This window comes from Bactrocera tryoni, chromosome 1, assembly GCF_016617805.1.
Source record: "Bactrocera tryoni isolate S06 chromosome 1, CSIRO_BtryS06_freeze2, whole genome shotgun sequence".
Classification (NCBI taxonomy): domain Eukaryota; kingdom Metazoa; phylum Arthropoda; class Insecta; order Diptera; family Tephritidae; genus Bactrocera; species Bactrocera tryoni.
Window position 1 is genome coordinate 56,689,335 of NC_052499.1, and position 25,970 is coordinate 56,715,304.

The window sequence follows — 25,970 nt, forward strand, 5'->3', positions numbered from 1 at the left end:
GTAATTTGTTGTTGCAGCAAATTCACTCGACACTTATTATGGCCAGTGGTGCTAGATCGCACCACATTGTGTGTGAGTGTGTGTGCGTGAAGCGTGTGGTTGCCGCTTGCAGCTTATTTTACGGCTCCTTTAACCGTAACACGTCCGCGCAACTCAGCTACACCGTTAGTTGCATCGTAAGCAATGCTTTTCCGCTTCTCTCTTTGCAACGCGCCGCGGCTCAAACAAAAATAAAAAATTCGAAGCAAAGGCAGCAAAGTACTCAATTAGATTGGAGAGCGAGAGCAATGGTGAAAGGCTAAAGTGCTTTAGCAGTACATGGCAGATAAATATATACATGTACATACGCGTGTATAACAAATGCAGCATCCGTGGCTTGCAATCGATGCTTAGCTGTGTTTTCTTTTTTTACTTTTTTTTAATTTTTTCTAGATTTCTTTCACGGCTTTGTATTACCACACAGTTATTATCGTCATTATTGTTGTTGCCTTGTTGCTTGCCTGCCTTGATTTGCTTGCGTAAGCGGCTGCGCTCGACAGCTGCATATTGCTCATAACGGTTCAAGGTGGATTCAAAGCAATTGTGGCGAGGAGACCACTATACAAGATAAACTTATTATTTGCGCTGTTTTATTACGTCTACTGTATACGTACTTACGTTGCCACACGACCACCCGCGCAGTCACGGTCAGTGTCGAAGTTGGAAATTTTGCTTTTATTTATTTCTATCTTGTCATTTGCAATAGATTGCTCCGTTTGACTCCACTTGACTTTGCTTTCGAAATGTCTGTGCTTATTAGCCGTTTAAGCGCTTCAACTGCAGGCGATGAAGAATTAGTGCAATTGCAGTAGCAACAACAATAAAATGATATGAAAAACCATATAGTGCAAAATATTCATTTGAAATTTGTCTAACCTGCGGTCAAAAGGTGGTATTAAAGGGAGCCAGAATTACAACAGCAACAAATTGCAGTTAAAAACCGGAAATTTACTAAAATAGCTTAAGTCGAGTAAAGTTAAGAAACATTGTTTACTGTTTTAGTGCAAATTGGTGTGAACGTCTTCAGAACACATAAACGTATTTGCAAGCTGTCAATGCTTTGTCGAAATCAAAAAAAAAAATACTCACAAGGGTTAGGCAAAATAACATTAAATGTTCCCATTGGCTCTGTGTCAAAAATGGGTGAATTCGGGTCAATACTTAACCCCATTAAACTAATACACATAAAGATTTTCGAACTTCCATTTGACTTAATACTTAATATATCGCTCAATCTGTAAGATATCTCAATGAAACTCTGGGAAAATCTCCTTCCAATAACAGTATATTAATAAAAACGGGTGAAAACTTTCCCAAGCTTCAATATAACTAATATAAGAATTTTTAAACATCCTGTTGACTTCAAATCTTAAATTTTGGCCATTATGTTAGGCATCATAATTAAACTCAGAGAACACTCTTTTTTTGGTAATAGTACATATCTCAAAAGCCGATAAAACTGGCTTGCCCATTATAAGAATATCAAACTTCCGTTTGATTTTATGCCGCGTATATTGGTCACCCTTTATGATGTCTTGACAAAATGTACTCAATGTCTAGTATTGCTTAGGCTAGCGTTTAAAGCGAGAAATAACTCCTCGAATTACCTCAGCCCCCATATAATAACTACAATAGTCGTTATTATAGCAAACTTTATGGCAAATATGTCGCTCAATGTATTGTCTGCTTCACATTCACACTCTCATTTACCAAATATTATATACAAGGTGGGTTCCAAAGTAAACAGAACTTTTTGAATCTAGCGCCCACTGGTGGCGCCATCTATATGTCGAGTGGTGCGTTTGAATCTGCTATCTTGATCGATTGTCCAGTGAGAATTTCATGACATTTCATAGATTGGAAGTGAAGTTATTGGGTTTTAAGTGTCAGTATGTATGTTATCGGTGCGAAAATAAGCTTCGAACAAAGAGCCAACATTAAATGTTGTTTTAAAATGGTAAAACTTTTACCGAAACGTTTCAATTGATGAAACAAATTTATGGCGATGATTGCCTTGCTATGGGATAGGGATAGTGCACGAGTTGTTTCAACGTTTTCAAAGTGGTCGTGAGGACATAAATGACGATCAACATGTGGGCCAATCAAAATCCGTGATCACCGGAAATTCCATCGAAACTGTGCGTGAATTCATCAAAAATCAACCGAAATCATCATTGAAATTCATGGAAATCGATTTTTCGCATTTTGACCGAACATTTTGGCTTACGAAAGGTGTGGGCACGGTTTGTTCCGCACAAATTGACTGACGACCAAAAATTGCTCAGATTCCAACATTCGAAGAACATCATTATTTGACCAAAAATGACATTTTAACCATTAACCACTCCCCGTATTCACCTGATATAGCACCGTGCGACTTCTTCCTCTTCGGACAAAATGCATTGGCCATGAAGGGAAAGCGTTATGCAGACGTAGAGGCCATTCAAAAGGCTTGCACCGGCATACTGGCGGCCAACGAACAAAAATCTGTATGGAAGCAGGAGTTTATTTTGAATAAAATAAATTGATTTTGCCGAAAAAACCATTTGTTCTAATTTTTTTTAAGTCCTGTTTACTTTGGAACACACCTTGTAGTGTGCTCAATACTGTACAAAATGTCCGAATAAAATTGCTAAATCCATATTTAGGAAATAAATTCGAAAAAAACTTATTTTTTTTTCTTGAAACCCTAACCCCTTCCTAAGTTATATAAATAAGTTGATTTTAATATAAATATTTCGGAGCAAAGACTATAAAGTATTTTCCCGCCTTTGAGCCGCGCAAATTGCTCGGTTATACCCGAACTTATCCTTTCCTTACTTGTTGTGTATTAATTAAAAAAATTAAGTAAATAACAGCACATCGTTTTCCTTCCCCAGTAGAGAAGATTGGGCCAATTGTTCTGTGTTCGACAGTTCCAACGGCGAAATGTACATAATCACTGACTGATCAAAAGGTAAAACAAGAACAAAAGCAGACTTCTTCTGTAGTAATCCGTACACAGAAGGCAGCTTCAAGCTAAATAACTACAAATCAGTCTTTCATGCCGAAATTGTGGGCATAACAGAATGTGCCATGTTGGCTTCTGCACTAAACAGCAAGTCCATAAACCTTTTAGTGTATAGCCGAATGGCAATTAAGATCATCCATAGCGCCAATACTACGTCTCATGCGTTAGGTTATGCAGGAAGGCAATTAATGGACTTTTAGTAGATAAATCGGTTAATATCATCTGGGTATCCGGTCATATAGGAATAGAAAGGAATGAAAAGGCGGACAAGCTGACCGGCTAGGGGGCAACTGAAGATGCCACCCCCTAAGCTGGCCCAATTCATTTAGCTCCTTCAAGGCTAGACCTTGAGAGAACCTAGAACACCTCATAGCTTGAAACACAAGCAACAAGCATACCACAGAGTTACTTCACAGAAAACAGAGCATTAAACGTATCTATGCGAATGCCTAGCCATCAGCCGGATGAAAAGGGAGATATTTCAAATACTCTAAATTAAAAGAAGAGAAGCTGGGGTAAAAAATAATCAAGCTTCTTTATAAGCCAAATTCACAGAGTTGCTAGATAAGACTTATATTGACTACCACCCGGGAACAGAATGGGCATAATGATGGTGCGCGCGCCAACGATCCGGCATTCACGCTCTCATTTCAACCAACCAACCAACCAAATAATAAATTTGAAAAAAAAATGCTTTCCAAAAATTGTAATTAATCCACATTATTTACTGAAGAAAAAACGTAAAATCTCAATTTTTAACTCCAGCACAAGTGTACGCCGCGAACAAGTGGAATTACCTTTAATTTATTTACACCACATCCGCTGCACACGCTGCAAATAACAACGCGAAGTTCTCCATCACTGCTGCTGCTGCTGCTGCTGTCGTTGTGGGGCGCCGTGGCGTATGCGCAACCTCAGGAGTAATTGCTGAATGTTTACGCTTTGTCAGCTAATAAAAGCTCATACACTTTGGCCAACTAACGTATTGTATTGTTCGTGGCACTTCAGCTGATGCATATCAACGACGTGTGCACTGACTGCGCAGCACGTTAGTCAACCAGTCACATCGTAAAAGTTCATCAATGTCACGTGTTGTGCAGGTGAGGGTTTTATATTTATTATTTTGCTACGTTTGAGCGCATATCTTATGGGGTACATAAAAAGCAGCGTCAACAAAAAAAACTACCTTTTGAACGCATTCATAAAAACAGGATGAATTTTAGAACAAATTATTTTTTATTATTTTATTTTGGCAATTTTATTTTTAGAATATACATTGTGAGTACCCGGTAATTGTAAATAAAACGCAAAATTTGTAATTATTCATCAAGATTTATTTTGTCGAATTTTGTTTTATCTCTTCGATCAACTGAAAGCGGATTCCACAGAGCGGCAATATCAGTTTGGTGAACAAGAAAAAATCCTACGGAACCAAAACTGGTGAATACGGTGGTTGATCGAAGGTATTCATTGCGTTTTTAGCTTTAATTCGGTCACAATCGTAATCCAGGAATAGTTCTTCCGAAATTCCGGCTGTTTTCGACGCATGTTCTCACGCAAACGCCTGAATACGGCCTAAAAGTAGCGTAATAAATTAATGATGAACCAAAACACGAATACCGAATAAAATTAGCATCACTTAATTTTCTAGCGGCTTTGGCGTGTTTTTTAATTGTCAAACTCATAAGCCCATGTCTCATCGACAGTTATTAGGATTTCCATGAATTTGCGGTCGGAATTCGCACAATCAAACATGTCATGGGAGGTGTCGTGCTCTCTTCACTTTTTTAAAATGTTCATAAATTGACGAAGTGAAGGTCGTCCAAAACGAGGTATGTCTTCAACGATATCTCGACCGTCTGTCAAATTAGCCTGCCACATTATAACCTAATAACCCCAAAAATGGTAAAGCTGAACCTGATTTGTCTAAACTAGAAAAAACTGTTAACTGTTTTTTATGACTGAAAAAGTACCGCCGCTGCTTTCCGAAATTTGCAAGCAACAGAAGAAGAAGACACTTAGCCATCAAAGGATATATCGTAAAGTTGCCACCTTTTCTGTGTCACAGTCTGACTGTCTGCAATTGTATTGATCTCAACTGAGGTATATTGACTTCTTAGAGATTCGAAATATAGCTGTTCCTAGCGTATTGTACTAAGTTGTATCGCTACTTAGCGAAAGGCAAGATGGATTCATTTCTCCGGTTAGGAACAGAGCGTCGAACTATTGCAGTAAACAGTCATACAAATTTGATACTCAAGCTGTGACCTCAGCGATAAAGCGCAAAAAGCGCTGTTGGATCGGATGTGGTGACTTGCTAATCGACAGAAACAGCGTCAGGAGGCCGACAAATTGCTTTTATACCAGCAAAAACTATTGTAAAATCAAGAGCAACATTAACTTCGACTACACTCTTCACGAATGTATCTCTGGTAGAAAGTATATGTACGATCGATAAGTTTGTATGATATGTGTTCTGAAGTTTACTTCTTCTTCTTCTTAATTGGCGTAGACACCGCTTACGCGATTATAGCCGAGTTAACAACAGCGCAGCAATCGTGTCTTCTTTTCGCTACGTGGCGCCAATTGGATATTCCAAGCGAATTCAAAAGGGGGTCTCTCATCCGAGGCTGATTGTTAATTTTCATTGGTAAGATTTTTGACGTGGCGGGTCCCAAACCCAGCGCACAACCCTGCGGAGGGGATGTTTCGTCTTCTCACATTAGCTCGCTTTCGAACGTTCTTAGGCTACCCAGAGGATACTTGGTCAAAGACCGGAAGTAGTGAGCTGCTTGAGCTATGTGTAAAAGAATCGTTTCTGGCCACTCCCAAGTGAATAGCGATCAGAGAACTTTCCTCACTTGCGTGAACTTCTACACAAGACTCCATCCTTTGAAGTTTACTTCTTAGTCTTACAAAATTCGTTTTATCACGAATACACTTTGTTCGGGGTATAAAATATGAAATCCCTCCGAAGCATGATTTAATTGAATAAAATAACGGCTAAGAAAAAACGAAGTTCTGAAGACGACTCTTATATTTTCTGTTCGTTTTTTTTTTTTATTGTTGTACTAGAACTTTTCCCAAACAATTAAAATATTGCTCCCATAGTTTTATTTAATGAGAAATGATAACCTCTCGAGCAAATAATGTGTAATTTACAGTTTTTCGTGTTGCCAGTCCTACCGTTTACAAGGTAGAAAATTAGCAAAAGTAAAATGACAAAAGATTTCAGAGGTATTGTTGTTGTTATAGCTGATGACTGTACTTAGTCGGGTAGAAATTGTGCTGATTACGTCGATCCGACTATCATGGAACCTTTAAACGGTAAACGATGTGATTCATTGATCTTTGCTTTTGCAAAAGCAGCGGAGCTGGCCTCTAATGCATCTGTAGCCAATTCCAGAATCAACATCAAGGCGGTAACCTCGTATCGCATGTCGACCAAAAGTGTCTTGAAAAGCATGGAAAGTGTTGCTAGAAGTAAACCACTTCACTTCCACTGGGTGCCAGGACACAAAGGTATCAACGTTGACAAACCCATGCATGGTCTATACGACGATGTCGACAGCAGCATGGTGAAGGAAATCCGATGGAACGAGCTACAATGGTACCAACTGCAAAAGTCATGTGCAAAACGGTAGATTGGAAGTACACAAAAATCATGTTAACACTCGCTTGAAGAGACTTTAGGAACATTATGGTAATACTAACTGGTCACTGTCTGGTGGCGTCACACACCCGCACGAGGGGGCTGACAGTCCAAGAAAACTGCAGGAAATGCATAGAGCAGGGCACCAGGGAAATAATGGAGCATCTCTTGTGCACTTGTCCCGCATTGGCAAGACTACGCTGTATGCATCTGGGGTCACACAGTATGAAGCACTGAGGAGATATCGAAAGTAAGACGTAAATTCGCGTCAAGCGCAGGCATCCTAAACGCTCTCAACTATCTCAACGGACCAAAACTGATCTATGCGTAGCTTACTGGTCTACCAGATTAACTTAACCTAACTTGTCTGACGACGTATCTAAAACTTTACGAGTACCTTTATGAAAACACCGCGATTAAAAGCTCCCCCAAAGCCTTATATTCGTATAGAAAATGTTATATAGTTTCATCCTCTTCTAGAATAATTATTGTATGGTATTCCCAGTCTGCTGTCATGTCTGCAAATTAGACAGCGACTCCACTGAGACTAACTATACATATCTACAATATGTTTTTCAGTTAGATAACTGCAAGTTGCAGTTGTAAGGTGCTGGCTGCTCTGTCTAGTTTATCTGATTCACTGTTGCCAGGGACTATATCCAGAAACACATTTCATGTTTATTATAAATTAGGATGTTAGTTATACCAAGAGATCATGGCATTATTTCATTTTACTATCTATGTTGAAACTCTAAGATACTTGAGTGGTATCAAAGCGGCTTGGCTATCTGTATGAATGGAAAGATTTCCAGCTGTGAGCGCATCCTTCGTCAGAACAAGATAGATTTTTTGATTACTTAGCTTTCCGTTTTGAAGACACAGCATTGGGCTGGTGGTAGGAAGACAATTCTGGTATTTAAATTTGCTGAAAGGATATCATCTCCCACTCGATTATCTAGTATGGACCCATCCATATACATACCTATGCCTGTGTCCTTATTTACCTCACTGCGTCCCAACTCTTCTCTAGAAGGAAGTGGAAGGATTTCCTAAAGGTTTGACAAAATCACACATATATATGTAAATTCAACGGATATCGACATTTTTTCGAAATCAAACCCATCAGTTTTATATGATTTTGCAACAAAATAATCTAAACTGAAAATCAAATAAAATAAAACACGAATAACACAAACTTTGCCAATAACTAACGTTTGCGACCGAACGAGGTCATCTACCTGGGATTAATCTACTTGAATTGCCAAACTGTTAGCAGCTGGCAACTGTCGAAAATAACGGTAGCAACGGAAGGATAAATACGAAAAATCGAATACGGCAAAGGTAATTGAACGCTTTTCGTTGATTTGATTGAATTTGAAATGAAGCTAATTTACAAAGCAAACGAAAAATGGCCAACACGAAGGCGCATGTAAATAGATACAAATACACGAACACTCATGCACACCCAAATATTTGCCTAGGCAACGAAGAAATGCTTACACAAATGAAGAATGCTAATAAAAGACACACGCACACATACACGTATACATATATGAAATGAATGTGGCAATATGTGAGTTCGCACTTAATTGAATTTTTCAACATTTGCGGTACTTTTTCGATATTTCATTTCACCTTTTCGCTGGTATTCTTATGCTAGGTATTGTGTGCATTTTTCCACTTACCGCACTGAGAACGCACTGCGTCGCGTTAGTTCGACCTCCTCCTTGACATGGCGAAATGAGCGCTTCTGCTGATTCTTCTCACGATCGAAATCAATCGACATAACACGTTCCAACGGCTGATGGCAAATGATGTCGCGATCCGACACGGATTTCATATTCCGTATTACATACGTGCCGCCGAAACGTGAATGTCGCATCGTCGGCGGTTTGCTCTGCAGCCGTTGACGCTCGCGGCGACGCGCCGCCAACAATTCCTGTTCGTCGCGTTGCTTCTCGGCGATGCTGCGTTGCAACGATGCATCCGCTAGGGATTCGGCTGTCTGTTAAATGGGAAATTAGCGTCAGTTATATTTGCAATATTTAATGCCCGTCGTTAGGTCGCGCAAGGGGTGAAAGAAGGGGGCGATAGAAGGGGAGCAGCGATGGTGCGTTCTGAGGTTAGCTGCGTGTTGTGGTAGGTAAAGTACGGCATAACGTAACGCTGAGGTGAATGCGTGCTTGCAGGTATGTATGTGCCAGATTATCTATGGCTGCGGCAAGGAATGTTCATTGCGTTCGCCATTCCACGTGGCTGGCAACGCATAAGCTGCTGCTGGCGGGTTGTTGTTAATGTTGACAGCGTGGAAAAATTCATGCTGCTCGGCTGCATTTAATTGAATAGTTGAAGAAAGGGTTTAGTAGCGATCACAACACGTTGAGCAGAAAGGTTTGGCATGCTGATATTAAATAGGTTTTACAGACTTTAGGACAGTTCTTAATGGTTGTCGACAGGATTGACCTAATTTAAAACTTGCCCCAAAACTGTCTTACTATAACTGTCGATAGTAATCTTCAGAATATATAATAAAGAGTCTAGGAATTTAGTTGAAGTTTTGGAGTTTAAGTTTACTTCAGCAGAGATTGCATTTTTGAAACTAAGGTCCAAAGAATTGTACTCATTCCAAGGGGTATCTTGTCTATATATCGCTATAGGATTACTATATCCTAGATACATATATTAGAATCTTACAGGCTTTGTCCGGAAAGTAAAAGGACTGAACCGATTTAAAAAAAATTTATTGAACCAATCGTTTCAATTCTTTAAAAACTTTCAAAATAGGCTCCTTTTACGTCGATACATCGCTACCAGCGCGATTTCCTAACATTGAACGCGTCACGGAAGGCATTCTCCGGAATAGCCATAAGAGCCGAGGTGCATGCTGCTTGCATCCCCATTAATCGGCCTTTCCCCAAAAGAGTGTCCGGGGGGCCACAGCTGTAGGGCGGCTGCGAAAACGTTGGGATGCCGGCCTTGGGTGGATAGCTGTTCACAAGAAAGGCGGTGTGAGACGGGGCGTTGTCGTGGTGCAACTACCAATCAGCTGCGATGTCTTGTCGGACCCAACTAACCCTTCGTTGGAGTCTATTGAGGACTTGTCCAGGAGAAACAAATTCATGGTGGACGTTTTCAATTTGGATTTGTTCATTCTTCCGGTATTCATCAGCGACCTCTTCCCGGCCCTCCAAAATGGCCTGATGTCACCGAAACACACCACCCTTGCTAAAGTAACATCTGGGTAAGCCTGCTTGATCATATTAAACGTCTCTGTCGCAAATTTACCGAGTTTCACACAGAATTAATCGGGAATTCCATCTACCGAATCCAGTCGGTGCACGCACACTCCGAAGTACAGTCGCGGCGGAATAAATCCAGTCCTATTACTTTCCGGAAAAACCCCGTATTTATTTCTTTACTGAACTAGAGACTACTATTCAGGCAGACACCGTGTAGACAGGTCCTTATCCACCTGGTCTTTCTAACGGAGTGGAGGGCTTCCTCTTCTTCTGCTTCCCTCGGCAAGCCTGCGTCGAATACTTTCGGAGCTGGAGTATTTTCATCATTGGGATGACAAGATCTAGCCTGCGTAGCCGCTGGGTCTTAATTCGCTGAACTATGTCAATGTCGTTCCATCTAATGCGATACTCGCCCTAAAAAATGCGCAAAAGACCATAAATCTTCCACAGTACTTTTATCTCGAAAACTCGTAACGTCGACTCATCAGATGTTGTAATCGTCCATGCCTCTGCACCATATGGCAGGACGGAGTTGATGAGTGACTTGTAGAGTTTGGTCTTTGTTCTTCGAGAGAGGACTGCCTACTCAGTCCGAAGTAGCACCTGTTGGCAAGAGTTATTCTGCATTAGATTTCGATGCAGACGTTGTTGTTAGTGTTATTGCTGGTTCCAAGATAGATGCGGATTTACAGACCAACATTTTTTTACAACTTATTACCATAGTCCTGTGGATGAGCCTCCATAGAATGCTTGCAAAAATAGCTATGGAACAATTATTTTTACTTCATTCGGGTCAGTCTAAAGTAGATATACAAATATTGGAAAATAACCTCACTTTTTGACAACTGCACTACAGCAGTGGATCAAATTGCGAGCTACTTTTAGAAATTGACATAGTTATATGACTTCAGTTTCACTTTCGGGTTTCTTAAATATGAACTGGTTCCCTAAATATGAACTGGTTCCTTAAATACGAACTGCTTTAAGGGGCAGGATTATCGTTGAAACTATTTGGCGAGAATCCGATATTTTATTGGACAATATTTATATTTCAGTTTGGTGTACAAGGATCGGAAAACTATTGGACCTGGACTCCGAAGAAAAACACTTCGCCAAATTTGAAGTTAACAAACTCTTCATCAGGTATGTTTCAGATTTTACAGCACATTAAAATTAAACACATGACAGCCAAACATTTTTCGCGATTAGATCTTTAAATTTTGGACTGCCACCAAGCAGCCAATGATATCCATAAGTACAACTGCACCTCATTTTCATTATCAACTTGAAGTTCTTCTTAAAATATGCTTTAGCTCCGCTAAATTCTCACCAACCACCGTCTAACGTCTTTTAACTCATTTAGAGCTTGCCTGCCTGTTTCCAGCATTCACAAACGCCGCCAACTCCACCACCGCTGCCTGCATTCTTCGCCGGCAACTTCACCTTAGTCGCTTAAGTATGAACAGATACTCACTTGTTCGCGATAGAGCAGACACAAAATCTCTAAACCGTGCAAATGAAACTGATGCTCATCCGGTGATGACACCACAAACAACACCAAATCCATGAGGCCCGACTGATGCAGCGCCCAGATAACTTGGTCATGCAGACTGGCATCGTTATCGGCACGACACTCCGCCTCCGGATTGGCCGGCACTTGAAGCACGTTCCGTATCAGCACAAGGACGCGTTCAATCATTAAGCTCTGCTCCTCGCTGCGTATCGCCCAGTCCTGCAAGTGAAAAGTGCTGGCATTAAAACAACAGTAAACAACAATAATAAAAACAGCAAGCGGGTAATGCTAGCAAATAAAATGCGAAATAAAACAGAAGTGTGGCATTAAAATTTCGCAAGTAATAAATTTTTTGACGAGCAACGCGAAGCGCGCCGAACATAGGCCTCCCTTCCTCCGTTGGCATGTAAATCTCCCGAATTAAGTAGCTACACGCCTAGAGACATAAAATCAAATAATAGACATTAGACATAGAAATTTATATTAACTGCTTTTTTAGCAGAAACAAACGACGGCAATCGTGTGGGCGTCCGATTGCAAGCGTTGCGTGCCGTTAAGCGGTTGCCGAGCAGAACGAATGGCCCATCATTAGTTAGGCAATCGTTATAAATCTAAAGTTGAAATCAATTTACTTCCGCTGGGGCAAGCGGGAGCGGCAAAGCGGATTAGCGCCGAAATGACAGCGGGGTGCGGCATATTACTAAAATAGCGACGAAAAACAGTTCGCTACAACATATGAAGCAGCAACCAAGTCCGTTTGCTCACCCCGCCCTCAAACATCTTAGCTTTGCAATAAAAAACGTTGGCTTTAAAATAAACTCAGACAAACAACAACAGCAAATAACAAGGCATTAAGTAACTGTATGTAGCAGTTAGCCTTTAAAATAAATAAAGTCGGCTGGAGTTGAGGCGAAGTCAATAAGACATTTTGCAGTCATGGCGATTAAGTTAGTTTAGAAAGTGAAATGCGTTACAAACGCGCTCAAGCCTACACTGAAACAGCCTTTGGTCACGCCTATGGCCCAGCTTTCACACTCTCACTAACTACAAAGGCACGCATTTGCCTTGTCCACATGTTGCGATTACTGTTAGCTGCACACAGTTGAATACATATATTGTATGAAATAAAAATGTAAGGTTAGGGTACGGTGGCATTGGTTCCTACTAACCATGTAGGAATTTGTTAAGGAAAGTGTGTAACTCACATGCATCACATTTTGAGTTAATAAAAAAATTAAGCTTTAACTTCAGATGAACTTCTCTTCATTCGACGACAATTTCTTCCCAGCGAGGGTTCCTTTGATATCTGAGTACCGGAAATAGTCGGTAGGAACAGATCTGGATAATATAGTGGATGCGGAAGCAATTCGAAACCCAATTCATACATTTTGGCCATCGTTTTCACTGACTGGTGACACGGTGCACTGTCTTGTTGAAACAGTAATTTCTTTTTCTTCAAATGCGGCCGTTTTTCGGCGATTTCGTCCTTCAAACGGTTCAATAACGCTATTTAATAGTCACTGTTGATGGTCCTTCCCTTTTTAAAGTTGTTAATAAAAATTATGTCATGTATCCCAAACTACAAACGACACAACCTTGTCAGCCGACTGTTGCGTTTTTCCACGCCTTTGAGCGGGTTCATCGTGTGCAGTCCATTCGGATGACTGATAATTGGACTTCGGATTAAAATGATGGAGCCATGTTTAATGCATTGTCACATATTGATGCAAAAACTCGGCTTTATTACGTTTGAACAACTCCAAACACTCCAACTCGTCTGGTCAAAAGTGAGCTCGCGCGACATGCACTTTGCACCGAACTTTATAATATCCAAATATTCGGGAATTATATAATATAAACGTTCAGTTGATATGTTTACAGTGTGCGCTATCTCCAGCCGTTAGTTCTGCTTTCTCTAGACTGGACAAGGAAGCAAAGCAAATGGGTCTGGCAGTGAACGAGGGCAAGACGAAATATCTCATGTCATCAAACAAACAGTCGTCGTAATCGCGACTTGGCTCTCCCTTCACTGTTGAGAGTCATAACTTCGAGTCGTAGATAATTTCTTCTATCTAGGAACCAGCATTAATATCAGCCACAAGGTCAGCTTCGAAATCCAACGCAGAATAACTCTTACCAACAGGATTTGAGAAGCAAAGTACTCTCTCGACGAACAAAAACCAAAAGCTATAAGTCACTCATAATTCCCGTCCTGCTATATGGTGCAGAGGCCTGGCTGATGACAACAACTGATGAGTCGACGTTGCCAGTTTTCGGGAGAAAAGTTCTGTGAAAGATTTATGGTTCTTTGCGCGTTGGCCACGGCGAATATCGCATTCGAAGGAACGATGAGCTGTGTGAGATATATGACGACATTGACATAGTTCAGCGAATTATAAGACAGCGGCTACGCTGGCTAGAACATGTTGTCCGAATGGACGAAAACGCTCCAGCTCTGAAAGTATTAGACGTAGTACCCGCCGGGGGAAGCAGAGGAAGAGGAAGACCTCCACTCCATTGGAAGGACAAAGTGGACAAGGACCTGACTTCGCTTGGAATATCTAATTGGCGCCACGTAGCGAAAAGAAGAAACGACTGGCGCGCTGTTGTTAACTCGGCTATAATCGCGTAAGCGGTGTCTACGCCAGTAAAAAAGAAGAGGAAGTGTGCTATCTCAAACAACTGCACTTTGAGGTTATCCAAAATTATTTTCTGGACTTTTTTGATATTCTCATCAGTATCAACTATTTTGGGGGTCCACAGCGTTCACCTTTTTCAATGCTCATTTTAACACGTCTAATCTAAGCATACGAAACCAGGATGGCTGATTTATCTGTGGCAGTGTCCGGAAACTCATCATCGAGCCAAGTTTTTGCTTCAACTGTATTTTTTCCCTACGAAAAGTAATATTTCGAAATGCCGTTTTATCCATTTTTCACACAAACAAAATTTGCTTTACTCAAAATGACCATTGATCATACATATATAACCTCAAAATGGCTGAAAAATAGTTATAAAGCGGTAAAAGTAGTAATTTATGTATATGATTGATCGAGCAATGTTTGTCAACATATTCCTATTGGGACACTTTAAAGTGACCGAAATAACGACTTTGTAACGGATATGCCAATGCGATAAGAGAGCACATAAATGGCCGAAAGAAAAACGAAACTGCACAGCAACATAAACGAACAAAACAAAGCAAGGAAATAAGAAAATGAATGAGCTTGGAGACAGTGCGGAACTGAAGGCGCAGCATGAAGAGTTGAGTGAGGAGAGATAAGCGTATGCAGAGTGGAAAAGTTGAAAATCCCTTTGTATTGCTCCCTGGAGTGATATGACTGTCATGGCAATCGGCAACAAATGAATTTATGGATTGGAGGTCAGTGCGTAAATTGGCAACGCTGGCCAAATGGAAATTAGTTAAAAGCGAATATTTATGGACATGAGGAAAATGTACGAGAGAGAAAAAACAATTTAAATAAGTTATTTAAAAACCGTAATAGATTTAGAGAGAACGCAGTGAAATAACGGTACAAAGAGAAAACACATTAAAGTGACCGTAAATTCACATGAATCTTGAGGAAATTCAATTAAAGTGTGCAAAGCGAAGTGAAATTTATGCCTTTTGAAATTTCAAGTTTGCGCTGCATTTATTTATGAACTCGCGCGTGTGTGTTTGTGTGTGTTTGAGCAAGGCAAGTGGTCACTTTAGGAAAGCGAGCGCCAAGGTTCTCTCATAATGATTGCTTTTGCAAATACTCGCGCCGCATGCCACGCGCAAACATAGAATTAATTTAGCGAATTTTTCTGCACTTTTCAGTATTTGTTTTTTTCAAAAGCGAGAATTATTAATATTTGCATGCCCCAGTAAGTAAGTGTTTAACATTTTCCTTTCGCGCAAATTGCCACTTGCCACACTGAAGGCGGGCGAAGATAGGCGAGTGCGCAAGAAGCCGCTGCGGTTGTGTGTGTGTGGCTTGGACAAAATAAACAGCTCCGGTCCAATATGGCCGCGGTGGTGCTAAGTGAAGCAGGAGGAATAGAAGCAGCTGGCTTTTAAAGCGCGCCGCAGCGCATGCCGCATGTGGCAAGTGGCGAGTGGCCACCGCAGAATGCATACCACTCACGGTAAGTAATTTCAAATGCGCGCGGGTGAAAGTGTGTGTGTACAATAAATGAAAACAGCAGCAGCGCCTCCAGCTTTTGAACGAAATAAAGCGTGGCGCACGAAAGCAAACACAAAACACAGCATTCATCAACTGTATAGAGAACACAAATCAACAAAAGGACACCGGAAACAAAAAATACCGCATGCCAACTGCCGGCGAGAGTTGGAGGCGTCTTTCTTTGGGGCAATATATACTGGCAAATTCTTTTATATTTCATTTTCGTTTGGTTTCGCTTTTATTTCGGCCGTTTTCATTTTGAAATCTTCACGTGCCACGGAAGTGGCTAACAAATATCTCTTGCGCTGGCCTTTGATGCCTTTAAGCGCTTGCCGCTATCGATCGACGCAGCTTGTAGAGGGTATTTCAATAGAGCCGTGCCGATTTGTTATACACATCTAAGCATAGACCGAAAACAGTCCGGAACCGCGTATGTCGGTTTGTGATAAGGGAGTGCTGGTCCAGCTGCAAGACCAAACGACGGGTTATGGTGTCAGCGTTCTATCACCCATGGCAACGAAGATAACTTTTCTTTGGAAATTAAAACAAGTGAAGCCATATTTATTTAGTTCAAGAGTTCACTGGAGTCCGCTAAAGGAGCAGCTTCCAATTATCAAATGGTCGGTTGTTCGGAGTTTACTCTTTTCTGCTGATCTTGGAGCTAACTACAAGGTCTGTCACAAAAGAAATAGAACTGTTAAAAAAAAACAACTAAAAATTAATATTTTTCAAAAGTTATATTTTTTTATTCAAAGTAGTTTCCTCGTGCTTCGATACAACGTTTAGCCAGGTGAATTAGCATATCAAATGAGTGTTTAAGGTAATTTTTCGGAATGCTCTTGAGAATATCGGTCTTCTCCTTTGAATAGCTGAAATGTTCTGAAACCAGTGTCCTTTCATGGGCAAGTGTAGTTTTCCAAATAGGTAAAAATCACAGGGTGCCAGATCAGGTGAGTAGGGTGAGTGATTAATGGTTAATATGGAGTTTTTTGTCAAAAAATCAGTGACAAGCGTCGACCGATGACACGGCGCATTATCGTGCAACAGCCGCCAGGACCCTGCCTCACGGTATTGTGGTCGAGCACGACGAATGCGTGACAAAAGACGCTTCATAACACCAAGGTAAAACATAGCATTAATTGTTTGGCCAGGTGGGACGAACTCTCGGTGTACAATAGCCTCGGAATCATAAAAATAAATCAGCATTGTTTTTATTTTTGACTTCTGAAGACGACCGACTTCTGATCGTCGCAGAGGTCCTCACGACCTTCTTGGAATCGCTTAAACCACTCATGCACATTACTACGGGATAGACCCTGATCAGTAAACGTTTTCCCAAGTTTAAAACAAAATTTAATATTTGCTCTTTGCATTTTACGACCGATGACCAAAAGCTGCTGCCACTTTTTGATCGATAACATCGATTGTAGTTATCCAATTGTCTTAAAATTTTTACGAAATGTCAACAAGAAATCAAACTTTTTATTTCATATACCCACCAATAGGTGGCGCCACCAGAAACAGTTATGTTTAAAAAGTTCTGTTTCTTTTGCGAATTAATTGGATAAATGTTTCTGGCAGTTTGTTGAAGACATAACTGCCATCCCATAGATATCGGTGGTGGCCCCATGGCAAGAAGACGTTATGTCTTTTGGAACGCTTAAAAATGAGCTTTTGTAAAGTATTAAAAAGAGATCTGGTAATCGAGGTATAGGAGAAAATTTATGTAGAAATGAAGTATTAGGAGCAGACAATGAATCTCAATCGAGGACTAAGGTGTTATTATTCTATTACCATGATTAGATGGAGGCTTGTTGGTGAGTAGTTGGCAGTTAACGTGTCTTAAAGCAACAACTTTTAGTATGAAAAGAAAAGCAAGCCATTGGAACATGAGTATTACCTGCCCAAACCAAGTTCGTAGAATCAATCTGAATGCATTGCGGATGGGCTGTTTAAACTAACTGGTGTTTATCAATGAGATTTCGGCTCCTCAACTAGATATTTATCATTCCAAAAAACATCTATATTATTCAACAAATATGAAATTCAACCGGCCTCAAGCGCTGACATAAAATGAAAATTATATACAACTGTAAGTTGTTTTCTCGTTTCATCCTAATTGACCAACCGAATTTCGAATAGAAGTGATATTATTTCTTTACACAAACAACACACTAATTGTTAAGGCTATTGTTTTTTTTAATGCGAAGTACAATCGATACAGTTAAGTTCTGAACATAACATCATTCAAATGACATCCACGATTTCTTTTGTAGAAATGAATTCGATGAACCGAATTTTCGAGTAATTTTCCCATTACGTCAAGTCTTAAAGAGAGTATGGTTTATTGCTAAGGACCAATAACTTCAAATAGCTGCACAAGAAGCAGTCTAATGATGTTAAATCACAGCTTCTAGGAGGCCATTGATTGCTACAATTTCTTAAAATAATCGAATCTCCAAACTTTTCTCGCAATAATTCGGTTGTTGCACGTTCTGTGTTGGAACCAGAGGTCGCCAAGATCAACTTCCTGCAATTGTCGCCATAAAAAGTTGGTTATCATCGACCCACACTGCTCGCCATTGACAGTAACGGTGTCACCAGCTTCATTTCGAAAGAAGTACGGAGCGATGATTCCACCAAACCAAAAAGCATACAAACCTAACAATTTATGTGAATGTAATGGTTGTTCATGAATAATTTGTGGATTTTCTTTAAACCAGGAAAGACAATTTCGTTTATTTACCGCAACACTCATATAAATGTAAGCATCATCGAAGAAAATAATTTTCTTAAAGCAAATCGTTATCGTTTTCGTGTTGTTCCAAGGCTGATTCCTGATTTTGCAGCATTTTCACGACGTATACGATGATTCAATGGCTTCAGTTCTTCAATCCTTTCTCAAAATCCGCCAAGTTGTGGTTTCAGACAGTAAAAATTCTTGAGAACATCTTCGAAGAATCGACAAATTGGGGTCCTCAGCAACTCTTGTCTGAACCATAAAATTGCAAAAGCACACGCAACTGGAGAACGATTATTTTGATAATAAAATTGAATAGTTTGTAAACGTTGTTCTTGCGTTTATATTTCCGGGATGAAATTGAAAACCTTACTGAATACAATGAAAAAGACAAGTAAGGAAGGGCTAAGTTCAGGTGTCACCGAACATTTTATACTCCCGCATGGTAAAGTGATGATCGAGATTTCATAATACGTCATTTACATATTTTTCAAATACCGTATTTTTGTAAAGTTTTATTCCGCTATCATCATTGGTTCCTAATGTTTATACTCGTATTATACAGAGAAGGCATCAGATGGAATTCAAAATAGCTTTATATTGGAAGAAGGCGTGGTTGTGTACCGATTTCACCCATATTTCGTACATGTCATCAGGGTGTTAAGAAAATATTATATACCGAATTTCATTGAAATCGGTCTAGTAGCTCCTGAGATATAGTTCTTGGTCCATAAGTGGGCGGCGCCACGCCCATTTTCAATTTTTAAAAAAAGGCTGGGTGCAGCTTCCTTCTGCCACTTCTTCCGTAAAATTTAGTGTTTCTGACGTTTTTTGTTAGTCGGTTAACGCCCTGATCACTTTGGTATATATAACCCTATATCTGACTCTTTTAGTTTTAGGACTTACAAACAACCGTTATGTGAACAAAACTATAATACTCTCGTTAGCAACATTGTTGCGAGAGTATAATAACAGATCACGACAATAACACTTACAAATCATATCGTTCTTAACGCAAAACCCAGTATATTAGCATGTTTGCTTGGTGGCAATATTTCTAAAATAAACACACCGCTTTGGCGAACGATAAACGCCAACGAGGCTTTGAATTTAGATTTCATTTTAAACGTAATTTTTTCGCTTTTATTTTCGGTTTTTTTAGCTCTTAAGAGTAAATAGTAAAAAGTGTACGTACTGACTTGGCCGGCGAATGCCGAGGGGCAACGCAAATAACGAGCTTGTGGGACTTATTGTGGATTTGGTCAAGGTCATCAAGCGTCAAGCATAGCGCCATTTAAAATGCACCATATTAGAGATTTGGTAAATGTAAAATATACTACAAAAGGTAGTAGGAAGAGATAAAGATAGTTATTCTGTACAACTTTTTACAAAATGCTGTCGGTTATTAAAGCCAACTACTGTTCTTAGTCACTAAACAAGTTTTGTGTCATACAATAATTATATTACGTTAAAACTCAAGGCCAAGCAATCTAAGCAAATATGACAAATCAGTAAAATCGAAAGAACTCATAAATATACAGAAGTACTTTTACCATATGGTTAGGAGATAATTTAAAAACGTTGTGCTATGAACTCGATGCTCTTCCCTTGGATATTTTATACATCAGCTAATCACTTGGAATTCTTGTGTTATAATACGTCGTAATTCATATTATGACTTTGCCAGTAATGTAATTGTTAAGAAAAATGGTAAAAGGTTGATTTTTTCTGAACATAGATGCCCAACTTCCATATGTGACATAAACAACCTTATTATCTTTATCTTGATTTTGATTGGTCAGTTTGCATAACAGCTACATATATGCTATAGTAGTCCAATCTGAACAATTTTCTCCAAGATCTTAGCATTTCCTTGGAATTGTTTTCCATTCAAGGACTTGACTTTGATCTAACCAGTTTTATAATGGTTTTTTAACAAATGAGCTCCTTTTTGGGGAGAAAAGGACATGCGCAAAGTTTCAGATCGATATCTCAAGAACTGAGATACTAGTTTAACTAAACCGATTCAACTCATAACGTTGAAAAATGTATATATCGTCACCTAAAACGCAAAATAGCAACACTTTTCATAAGTTTTTTCTTCTTCTTAATTGGCGTAGACACCGCTTACGCGATTATAGCCGAGTTAACAACAGCGCGCCAGTCGTTTCTTCTTTTCGCTACGTGGCGCCAATTGGATATTCCAAGCGAAGCAAGGTCCTTCTCCACTTGGTCCTTCCAACGGAGTGGAGGTCTTCCTCTTCCTCTACATAACCCGGCGGGTACTGCGTCGAATACTTTCAGAGCTGGAGTGTATTCGTCCATCCGGACAACATGACCTAGCCAGCGTAGCCGCTGTCTTTTAATTCGCTGAACTATGTCGATGTCGTCGTATATCTCGTACAGCTCATCGTTCCATCGAATGCGGTATTCGCCGTGGCTAACGCGCAAAGGACCATAAATCTTTCGCAGAACTTTTCTCTCGAAAACTCGCAACGTCGACTCATCCGTTGTTGACATCGTCCAAGACTCTGCACCATATAGCAGGACGGGAATTATGAGCGACTTATAGAGTTTGGTTTTTGTTTGTCGAGAGAGGACTTTGCTTCTCAATTGCCTACTCAGTCCGAAGTAGCACCTGTTGGCAAGATTTATCCTGCGTTGGATTTCTAGGCTGACATTGTTGGTGGTGTTTACGCTGGTTCCAAGATAGACGAAATTATCTACAACTTCAAAGTTATGACTGTCAACAGTGACGTGAGTGCCAAGTCATAAGTTTTCACTTACTAATTATGTACATTGAAAGAAAAGTTGGGTTTTGGTTATAAAATGGTTATATATTGGTTATTTCTGACAAAGGAAGCTTACAATTTTATGGTACATATCATTCTTCTTATTGAAAGAAATTAAAATTTGGTTATAACTTGGTAAAAAGAATATGATGGCAGAAACTGAAAAATTTGTAGATATACATAGGTAGGTATATAAAATATTGTAGTCCTAATCAATAAAAAACTCAATTTCAATTTTTTGACGATACCTGCTGCTTGGATACCCTCTGTCGTTCCAAAATGATTGCCTTTCATCGGCCTTTTCAGGCAAGAAAACAAAAAGAAGTCCGGTGGGTCACATCTGGGCTGTAGGACGGTTCACAAGATAGGCGTTGTGAGCCGGTGCGTTGTCGCGTTTGAGTCTATTGAGGACTTCCACGTAAAACTTGGCGTTGACGGTTTGTCCAGGAGGAACAAATTCATGGTGGACGATACCTTTGATGTCAAAAAAGACAATGAGCATCGTTTTCACTGTGGATTTGCTCATTCTTCAGCTTCATTCTTCTTTTCGCGGCCCTCCAAAAAAAGCCTGGTGCCACCGAAACATAGCGAATTAAGGGACAGCGGCTACGATGGGTAGGTTATGTCCTCCGAATGGATGAAAATACTGCAGCTCTGAAAGTATTCGACGCAGTACCCGCCGGGGGAACCGGAGGAAGAGGAAGACCTCCACTCCGTTGCAAAGACCAGGTGGAGTAGGGCCTGGAATCTCCGATTAGCGCCAAACAGCGAAAGGGAAGAACTATTGGCGCTGTTGCAAACTTGAGTATAACCGCGTAAGTGGAATCTACGCCCATAAAGAAGAAGAAGAAGAGGGTCTTGACTTGGCACCGAATCACTTCTTTTTATTACCATACGAAAAAAATAAACTAAGAGGTCAACGTTTTTCGACAGCTCAAGAGGCGTTTGATGCGTTCAGATCGCATGTTTTGCAGATATCTCAATCAGAGCAGCAAAAGTGGTTTGAGAATTGGTTTAAAGGCTTCCCAAAGTGCATAGATATTGATGGAGAATATTTTGAAAAATAATAATGCGTTTTTAAAGATTAATATTTGTTAAAATATTTATAAAAGTCAATCCTCGTAAAAAGTAACGCTTTAAAGCTTTCGTATCCTTTATTTTTACCATTATTGTGCTATGACATATAGTTAGGTATGTATGTATATATATCGCAGTACCATAAACTAATCGTTGCAATCTGTTTTCGAACAATCTTCACTCTAGCGGCGTTAATTTTTCAAATCTCTGCCAGAAGCTTGGTATGGAAGCATCCAGAGGCTTACATTGATGTCCACATTAATTGTTAACACAAGTCATTTTGGAGGAAAGAAAAAAGCAACAAAGTAAAATGGAAGAATGAGAGAACTTGTAGCGTCTGCCAGATGTTGCTTTTTTGTGGCTCCTTCATGCATTGTGTTCCGTTGCCATGACGTTGCACTATGAATTGAAAGTCACTTATTTGGATTGTGAGCACGGACATGCTACTGCTGCTTCAGCTGCGCTACATTAACACTCCAAACGACAAATTTGAGTATTGCGCTGTTGTTGTTGTTGTGCTGCCAGACACTTCCGGAAAGCGAAAGCACTTCAAGCCAGCGAATTGGAGTGAAGTAGCGGTGTAAGTGTTGATGGCAACTATTTGTTGCTGTTCAAAATGTGACCACCAAGGCAACCAAAACAAGCTGCACCAAATTTCACAAAAACAAAAAAAAAAAAAATAACAAAGAAAATTGGGAAAAAATCAGCTTGTTCACTGGTGGCCAAAATAAGTGAATTCGGCCTCACATTGTTGTTGTTGTGGCTGTTATTTTCTTCGCTCGCATTTGTCAAGATGAAAAAGTTTTTGTGCCATGCTTAATTTAATCTGCTCATTGTGCAAGGATTTGTGGTCTAAAATGTGCGTAGCCGCTTTCGAGCTTAGCTGGTGTGCGTGTGCATGTGTATGCGTGTGTGTGCTGGTAGAAGTTGGTAAGTGTTGTGGCAGATTGGTTAGTCTTTTAAGGCGTTTATTACTTGCGAGCGTTGGATTTAATTTTTTTAAATTAAATTTTCGTTGCTCCGCGGTCGTGTTATTCTAAGTTCTTAAGGCGCACGATGCACGTACATACGTCATATTTCAGCACCTACGTACGAACATACGTAGATACTTACGTAAGTTCAAAGTAAATGCTTGCTTTCGCAAAGCGACAAAAGTTTTCATTTGCGTTGCAAAAACTTTTGCAAATTATTAAGACCGCAAATGAGTAGATTTAACGGTATGTATGTATGTACGTGTATGCGTGCGTGTCGCTTGGCGGATTAGGTGGTGAAATTTCATTTCATTTATTATTCAACGCACACGCCTGGAGAGCAAAGTAATTTTTGCTGTAACTTGTAATTGTAAAAATTGACGATACACACGCTACACACACATACATACATATGTATATATTATACATTATGAATGCTAGGATTCCGATCTTTTGGTTGACGTTTTGAACCTCAAAGTATTTCGCTTGCTTTGATTCTTAAAAGTTACAAAAGTATAAAATATTCGGTTGCACCCGAAAACCCTGTGCTCGCTCTATTCGTCGAATTTTTGAAAATTAGAAGCGTACACTTTCTTTGCACAATATTCAAACGCCAATAAGACAAAGAACTGCTCGAAGTATTGAAAATATTGCTGCCGTTCAGACAGGTGTTGCTGAAGACCACAAAATGTCGATTCCAAGACGTTCTGAAGAATTGGCACTGACGCAAGCCACATCCTGGCTGATTTTGAGAAAAGATTTTGGCTTGTATCCGTAAAAAATTGATCTCACTTGAGAACTGAAGCCATTAGACCAACGTAACGTTGTGAATTTGCTGACTTTGCCTTGGAACAAATTGAAAACTATAAGGATTTTTTAAGAAAATTTTCTCTTGCGAAGAAATTCTACAAATTATTCATGAACAAACATTCCATTCACCTAAATTGACAGTTTGGTGTGGTTTTTGGTCACGTAATCATAACGTGCCCATATTTATATTCGAAGAAAATTTCGAAAAAATATGTATGCAAAATATAATATTGGGTAGTCTTTTCGTATTTTTAATCAAACTTCAACTTATGTTTTTTTATATTTATAATGAACTTTAATGAACCAAATATGTACCATTTTGGACGACCATTTTTTGCCATTTTACCGCTAGAGACATTAATGCATCAGCGTAAAACGTTTCTGGTTTCACGCCAAAAAAGTGCGACAAGTAATTTTCACAGGCTTCTCTTGAAGCCAACTTCACTCCATTAAGGGAGTTCTGCATTGAACGAAACAAATGGCAGTCCGATGGTGCAAGGTCAGGGCTATATGGTGGATGCATCAAAACTTCCAAGCCAAGCTTTCCCAGTTTTGCCGAGTCATCAAAGATATGTGTGGTCTAGCGTTGCCCTGATGGAAGACGAAGCCCTATTTATTGATCAGTTCTGGCCGTTTTTTTCGATTGCTTGCTTCAATCACATCATTTGTTGACAGTAAATTGTAGAATCAGTCGTTCGACTGGGCTGGAGCAGCTCATGGTGGATGATTCCTTTCCAATCCAACCAAACACGCAGGATAACCTTTCGAGCCGTCAATCCTGGCTTGGCGACCATTTGATGAGCTTCATCACGCTTGAACAATCTTTTTCGCACACTATTGTCGTATTTTATTCACTTTTCGTCTCTTGTTACCATTCGCTTCAGAAATGGTTCGATTTCATTTCGTTTCAGCAAAAAATCGCAGATGTTAATTCGGTCCATTAAATTTTTCATAGACAATTCATATGGCACCCAAACAACGTTCTTTTTTTTTTTTGTGACTAGCTTTTTTTAAATGGTTCAAACCCGTTTGATGATGAATGTTAAGTTTCTGAGCGATGTCATGCCTGCTTAGGTGACGGTCCTGGTCAATCTTTTTCATAATTTCATCAACTCTTTCATTGATAGGTCGACCAGAGCGAGGTGCATCTTTCACATCGAAATTTCCAGAACAGAAGCGAGCGAACCATTGTTGTGCTACACGAACTGATACAGCATCGTCTGTGTAAACTTCACAAATTTCTTTGGTAGCTTGCGTGGGATTTTCCCTTTTTTATACAAAAATTTCAAAATATAGCCAATTTCTTCATTATTTGCACTCATTTTTGAACAGCTGTAACTTTTTTTCAACTACCCCGAATTTAATTCTTTTTTTTTTGGTTGAATGAAGCTTAACATCTCACTTTTTCAACACTATATGGTATGACACAATGTGTTTGGTAACACTGGAGATATACTACTGCAACGACAGCTATTGACAAAATACGAAAATACTTTTTTCACCAAATATTTATCCTGCTACTACAACAACAACGCGCGGTTCATATTTTTTTTATTTTCTAAGATTTTAGTGCCTCCACACTGAAACCAACCTACATATTAAAGCGTATACTACTTTTAATTACAAGTTTTCTGGCATCAAGCAAATTTGAAGTCCACTAACATTTTATATGGACAATTTGCCACAATTTGTGGCGTGCTCAATGCCATTGCGACCAAGTATCCTGCTGTCAACTGTCGCTGGCAAAGTTTTAATGCAGCTTGAGAGCATAAAAATTGCATTTCTATTTTATTATGTGGCAAATTTTACTTTTTTATCAACCGTCGCTATCAACTGGCTGTGATTTTTACAAACAGAATGCAATTAAAATGTCAACCGCGTAAAAAATGCTGATGCGACGCTGGCACGGCAGCCATTAGCCAACAAGTGCGCTGTCGCGGCCGGCAAAGAGGTCACCC

The 25,970-nt window shown here is 39.7% G+C and overlaps 1 protein-coding gene across 1 annotated transcript in view; it reads right to left on the minus strand.

Annotated features, from left to right (window-relative positions):
- LOC120782568 (protein timeless homolog) overlaps window positions 1-25,970 on the minus strand; it is a 495,677-nt gene that overhangs the window by 464,481 nt on the left and 5,226 nt on the right. The window contains exons 3-4 of the mRNA XM_040114906.1: window positions 11,415-11,672; window positions 8,387-8,706 (exon numbers count right to left, since the gene is read on the minus strand). Of these exons, the coding sequence (XP_039970840.1) occupies window positions 8,387-8,706; window positions 11,415-11,672 (578 nt within the window). The remainder of the gene's footprint in view (window positions 1-8,386; window positions 8,707-11,414; window positions 11,673-25,970) is intronic.